This window comes from Chiloscyllium plagiosum, chromosome 21 (genome assembly GCF_004010195.1).
Source record: "Chiloscyllium plagiosum isolate BGI_BamShark_2017 chromosome 21, ASM401019v2, whole genome shotgun sequence".
Lineage (NCBI taxonomy): Eukaryota > Metazoa > Chordata > Chondrichthyes > Orectolobiformes > Hemiscylliidae > Chiloscyllium > Chiloscyllium plagiosum.
The window spans coordinates 39,837,853-39,844,631 of NC_057730.1; the positions used below are offsets into that span (position 1 = coordinate 39,837,853).

Sequence of the window (6,779 nt, forward strand, 5' to 3'; positions counted from 1 at the left end):
AACACACACACACACGCACACAGAGCTGTTATGCATTAAGTTACTTACGATCTTGTGTGTGTTTTTTTTTGAAAAACAAGAAAACAATCGAAGTGGACGGAGAGTCGTGACCGAATTTTATTTCAGTTAAAAGATAATGTTTCCTTTCTTTTTAGCAAACTGGCGCCAATGGACCAACGCTTCGTTTCTGATGGACCTGATTTACAATGGGAGCTCGTCTAAATGTCCACATGCCTTTCAAAGTGAATGACTTACACACAGGTTTCTGACTATAAAGATAAACGTAGCGAGCCGCTTAGCGTGGAAAATGTACATTACAACTTATATATTTTTAAAGGATTCATACCTTTCCGTGTAAATAGTTATAAATCGGTTAAAGCCTCTGAAAGCAATAGGCTTCGAAATGCCAGACCTTTTCTGGATAGGAAGCAAGAGGAAAGCTCATTATGGTCTACAGACCGAAAAGCATTTTTGTATGCCTAATATTTTCCCCCCTCGTCTTGGCATCAGCTTTGAGGCAGGGCATTTGTAGCGGCCTACCGTTTAATACTTAAATGGCTAACGAAAAAAAAAGGGGGCTTCTGTGGAATTGGAATTTTATTCTGAAAGGGCAAAAAGCAAACACAGCTCCCTGACGGATCGCTCCTTTAAGAGAATCCCACCCATTTCACAGCGGAGACCAATCGGAGGGAAGGCAGCACGGACCAATGGGAGGCGGCCAGGATACACTGATATACTGTCGCCGTAAACAAACTTCTGGCAAGAAGTTGGGGTTTCATTTGCACGATTTCCGTGAGCAGCAGCGCGGTGGCCATCGAAAGTGGTTTGACAGTGTCTCCCGCGCAGAGATGTGTCTCTCTCAGTGATTCACATGGATATAGCCCTGCTCAAAGGAGTTGGTTTTAAATCCACACACCGAAACATGCCTTCAAAGTAGCATTTGCAAAGTTGAACTTGTATTATCCGTGTTGCAATTTTTAATTTCATAAACATTCAAAGCTTTTGTTTTCTTTTGAAATTGCAATTTTCTTTTTGATTGCCCAGCGCCTCTTTGCAATTTCCTGAATTTTTTTTTATTAATGTGTGTTGTGTGTGCGTGGCTTCGCTCGGATTTGCTAAATCGATGCTGAACATGACAGAGGAGCACGAGAAGCTGGCGGCCGAGGTGGCGTGCAGCCCGGGTTGCAGCGGCTCCGAGAGCGAGTCGGTGGGATCCCCGGGCTCGCTGTCGGACGGCGAGGCTCCCCACGCCGGGATGTCCGAGTCGGAGGACTCGGGGAGCTGCGGCCGCCCGCTCTCCGCCGCTAACAGCAAGAAGATGAGCGGCGGCGGGGAAGAGGACGAGCGCTTCCCAGCCTGTATCCGAGAGGCGGTGAGCCAAGTGCTGAAGGGATACGACTGGACCCTGGTGCCCATGCCGGTGCGCATCAACGGCACCTCCAAGAACAAGCCGCACGTCAAGAGACCCATGAACGCGTTCATGGTTTGGGCGCAAGCAGCCCGTCGGAAACTCGCGGACCAGTACCCGCACCTTCACAACGCCGAGCTCAGCAAAACCCTGGGCAAACTCTGGCGGTAAGTCAAGCACAACTTCGGCGGGGCCACACCGAATAAACATTGCATTCGGCTCGGTAGATCTTGGAGAGCGGATACAGTCCAACTGGCAGCTCTATCTGCCCCAGGAATAAACCCTGTGTGAAACAAGCAGTCTGTAATTTAAACCGCATCGTGGGATCTAGAATGAGGACCGAGCTGAAAGAGATTTCCAGCCCGTATTTAACCAAATCGAATACTGGCTGGGAATCTCATTCGGCTCTCTCTTCATTCTAAATCAATAGAACTCAGTTGGCAATGGTTGGCTCCTACTCCTCAATACACGATTTCTCCAGGAATACAGACCCTTTGAAAGGCTGAAAGCGCTGGTTTGTTTTACTGTCATTCCCACCTCCAGAGACTGAGTGTTAACGACCTGAAACTGTAAGCTGCCTCTGGCCGTTCGCTGTCCATTCCCGATGCCAACACCGTTCCAAATGACTGACCGATATCTGGAGTGTTCCGCGCGGTCACGGTTTGGTGCAATTGGCGCCTGTTTTCCCTCCCTTTCCCCCGGCCGAGGTGAAAAGGGCTGGGTCGAAGGAGCCCCCAGCGGAGGGCACCTCCCGCTCCTGTCTAACGGACTGGCTGCCCTGGCCAAATAGCCGCTTTCACTTTCATACCGAGAGCTCCCGGTGAGACTGGAAGGTTAACGTGTAACTGATTGCACGGCCGAGAGTGGAAACGGGGCCGCGGGTGGGGGAAGGGGGGGGGGGGGGGGGGGGTGAGAAAGTGAGCGAGGAAACTTCTCTCATTCTTTTTTACCCTGTCAAAGATGCAGTGGACAATTGGATCCCTTCATCTGACAGGAAGGTTACTCAGTTACTCGATCCCGTTTATTAACACCAGGTTACATTACACAGTGTGCGGCACAGGTATATTCCCGGGACCACACAAGAGCTTTTATAGGTTTGCATGGAGAATTCGAAATCGTTAATTCTTTTCTAAAAAATGTACAATTTCTGACCAAACCAGCTGAGAGTCTCCGCACCGCCGGAGAGGAATTGTGGAATCCATTTAGTTCGCTTCTATTTAGTTTAATCCCATTTAGTTCAGTCCCATTTAATTCAGTCCCATTTAGTTCAGTCCCATGTAGTTTAATCCCATTTAGTTGAGTTTCATTTTGTTCAGTTTCATTTAGTTCAGTTTGCGTTTTTTGTGATAACTTTCAGAAAGGAATTGGGTGAAACTTGAATGGAAAATTATGGAACTTGTTGAATAATTCTTTCAAAGGCCCCCTCCGGGTGGTGGGGGGTATCTGTCTCTATCCGACTTTCTGTTTGAGGTTTTGTTTTTGGGAGGGTGTGTGGGGTGTCCCATGGAGAAGAATCGCATCTAACCGGTTTCGGTGTCTTCCTTTTAAAGGTTACTGAGCGAGAATGAGAAGCGGCCCTTCGTGGAAGAAGCCGAGCGCCTGAGAGTCCAGCACAAGAAGGACCACCCCGACTACAAGTACCAGCCCCGCCGGAGAAAGAGCGTCAAGAACGGGCAGGCGGAGTCCGACCAGGGCGCCGAGCAAAGCCACTTGCCCGTCAGCCAGCTGTACAAAGGCGGGCACCCCGGGGACAGTCTCCCCGGGGGGAGAACCATTTCCGATGGGCACCACCCGTCAGAGCACACAGGTGAGGCACCTGGGCAGCACCTGATTGGGGGGTGGTGGGGGGGCAGTGCCAGTCAGGAAGGGGAGGGTGCCGCAGACACACAGAGTCAGGATCCATTCTAACAAGGCGTGCCCAACCCAAAGAGCGAAACTGGGATTAAATCAGACAACGAACTGCGGATATTGGAGATCTCTGAGACTAAAACGTTAAAGTGCTGGAGAAACTCAGCATTTGTGGAGAGGGAAAGGCAGAGTCCAGTGACCCAGTTCGGTCGAGTTTCTCCAGCAATTTCTGCTTTTGTTTGGTGGCGAAATTGGGGAGGACCAAAAGGCAGCGGGGTAACTTCAAATTAGATCAACGTTTACTCCTTCAATCTTCTCCCAGTGAGTTTTGGCAGACAGGGCAAGGGTATAATTCGCAATTTTATTTCTGCACGGTAGCCCCCTCCAGAAGAGTGAATCCACTAGCATTTTACTGAGATGTTCAAGCTCTGGCGTCCAGAAGTGAGACTTTCGGTTGTCCGTTTGTTCTGATTTCAGTTTCATTTGAGACCGGAGTATCCCTTCACATTTGCCAAGAGCCAAAACACCCAATCTTTCGTCCTTTTATTCAAAACGGTGACACGTAAACCTTTCCAACTCGCAACGGTACTGTCCCCCAGGGCGGAACTGCCCACTACACGGGCTAAAAAGATTTTAGGGTTTCAATGTGTGTCAATAGACGGATCGAATTAACAAAGGTTTCATCATCCCAACTGCTGAGGTTTGAACTGATTTGAGTCTGTAGTAAACATCTCACAGAATTGCTGGGAGCTATTGAGCATACAAGGGGTCGAAGGCTTCGGGGGAGAGATCAGAGAAATTGAGTTACTTCGGAGAAGTTTACAATGAGATTTAATAGAAGTATTTGAAATAAGAAATGGTTTTTTTTTCCGAAGTAGATAGAGTTTCCATAGGCCAGTGTGCCAGGAATGGAAGAGAAGGGGGAAGAGGAGAGATAGATTTTAAATTATTCAGAAAAGGAGCCTGAGGAGAGAGAAGAATTTATGTTAGTGAAGAAAATTGTTATGTTGTGGATGCAGATGCACGAGAAGGAAAGACGTGCGATTGCAAAATCAGGAGAGCGCGGCCAATTGGATAGCTCTATTGGAGAGATATTTTCCAATCAGCCTGTTGGGAGATATTATTACAGACCTCTGGAGCAGGTGGGACTTAACCTGAGGACTCCTAGCTCAGAGGTCGGGGCATGACCACAGTGTCACAAGAGGTTGAACAAAGAGGTATGATGGGCCTTTTAACCTCTGTCTGTACCCAGTGTTAGCTTCAGTTAAATAAGTTTGTTTTTTTTTGGCCTCTTTAGTAAATGTCTGTCTCTTTTGCTTTGTTTTTGTCAGGGCATGCTCAAGGGCCCCCGACACCCCCCACAACCCCCAAAACTGACCTGCATACAGGGAAGCATGAGCTGAAAAGGGAGGGGCGCCCCATGGCAGAGAATGGCCGCCAGAACATTGACTTCAGCAATGTGGACATCAGCGAGCTGAGCAGTGAGGTCATCAACAACATGGAGACATTTGATGTCCATGAGTTTGACCAGTACCTGCCACTGAATGGCCACGGTGTGCCTCTGTCTTCTGATCACAGCCATGGACCGAACGCGGCAGGCTCCTACAGTGCAACCTACATAACCAGCAGCAGCCCTGCCCAAGTCGTCTGGAACCATAAGAGTGTCTCATCCTCTTCACCTTCGTCATCGGTCTCCAGTGAACCGAGTCAGCAAAGGCCGCACATTAAGACCGAACAGCTCAGCCCAAGCCACTACAATGACCAACAGCATGGCTCTTCACCACAAACCGATTATAACTCCTACAGCAACCAGGGATGCACACCTGCCAGTGCCACAGCAGTCACCTTTTCTGGCTCACAGTGTGACTATACAGATGTCCAGGGTCCCAATTACTACAATCCTTACTCTGGATACCCTTCCAGCATCTACCAGTATCCATATTTCCATTCATCTCGTCGCTCTTATGCTTCACCCCTCCTGAATACTCTGTCCATACCTCCATCCCACAGTCCAACTAACTGGGACCAACCAGTCTACACGACCCTCACCAGGCCATAGGAAGTCCTTGCTGCCCAGCAGATATGCTGGGTGGGGGTGGCGGGGTGGGGGGTGGTGCATAGGGAATTGGGATATCTGGGAAACAGTGAACTCAAGAAGCCCTGAGACTTAAGCAGTCTTCCATGGCATTATGCACTAATGAAGGACTGAACAAGTGGAGCACTGTGCCATTCCAGTTTAAGTGCCTGCTGATTCAAAAGGTTGCCAATCCTGGTCAATGAAAACCACCACTTGCTTTTAGTTTAAACAAAGAAGAAACACAAAGCTTTTGGTTGAGACAGATTTCCAGGTTGATTACAGACAAGAATAGGAACCTCGAAAATCCTCTGTGAGGACAAAGGACGCTTAAATGAAATTGGTCAAATTCTGAAAAATAAATGTGTTTGTGAAAGGAGGTACTACACGTATTGAAGAGTTCTTGAATTTTGAAACATTGCATTTCTGAAACTTGGAAAGTTGTTGAAATGTGTATTTATCTTATGTATTTTTTTCCCCTTTTTATTTGGAATAATTCCAGCAACAAAAATAATGGACTTTCAGGTGGGAATGTATGTAATCTTGGAGCGTGTAGCTTGAGGGAGTATAAGTCTGTTAAATTATTTCCCACAGGAGGAGAGATAGTTCTTGATTTTGATTAGTGAACCAACTATTCTGTATATCGAAACAGAAACTATACCTTACAAGACATGTTACACGCTTTGGAATCATGTGTTTATCACCTGAGCTGAATTTCTGGAGAAAATGGTAATGCTTTTCTAACAGAGGAGTTCTAAGAAAGTTTGTTCCTTTTCAAATAGGCGATTGGGGAACCAGATATTTTAGCCAATAAGCTGTGAATCTTTTAATTCTCCTTGACAATAAAACTGCACCTATATTAACAAATGCTGTCCAATAAGTAGAGTAGTCTAATACTGTCTTTTGTTCTCCAGTTTCAATTGTATGCTAAGCATATAAACTCGTTTTCCATTTAAGTGCTAACTTGTGCCTTTAAATGTTTGCAAAACTAAAAAAAAAATATTTTTTAATGCTAATTTTTACTTCTATTTTTGGAAAAAAAGTGTTCTTTTGGTAAATTCCTTTTTTGCAAACCATTTTCTGTATAAAGTTTGATAAAAATCAACTGTAACTTAACCATTCTGTGTTTGTATTAGAAACTTCTGTTAGAGATATGCAGAATAATGTCTGACTAAGCAACGTTAACTTTTGTACAGGTAAAATTTGTCAAGATTAAAAACAAAGCTTTTTACTGTACTTTGTTGGTGTACCTACTTAAAAAAGTTTATATTTAATTTCTAAAATGAATATATCAAACTGTAAAAAGTTTAGATCTAGAATGAGGGAATCTGACCCTGAATACTTATCTAAAAGCTCAGCTTTTGGATTTATCATGTCCATCAAAAATTGATCTGAGGTTTAACATGTAAAGATTCAGTTTTGATTATTTTTCAAAAGATCGTTTCCAGT

General features: G+C 45.8%; 1 protein-coding gene across 1 annotated transcript; it reads left to right on the forward strand.

The window, feature by feature from the left end:
* Positions 1 to 782: 782 nt before the first annotated feature.
* sox8a (SRY-box transcription factor 8a) lies at positions 783 to 6,566 on the forward strand. The gene is made up of 3 exons (XM_043711870.1): positions 783 to 1,575; positions 2,959 to 3,215; positions 4,588 to 6,566. The coding sequence occupies exons 1-3, from the start codon at positions 1,124 to 1,126 to the stop codon at positions 5,313 to 5,315; spliced, it is 1,437 nt and encodes a 478-aa protein (XP_043567805.1). The 5' UTR covers positions 783 to 1,123; the 3' UTR covers positions 5,316 to 6,566.
* Positions 6,567 to 6,779: the final 213 nt, after the last annotated feature.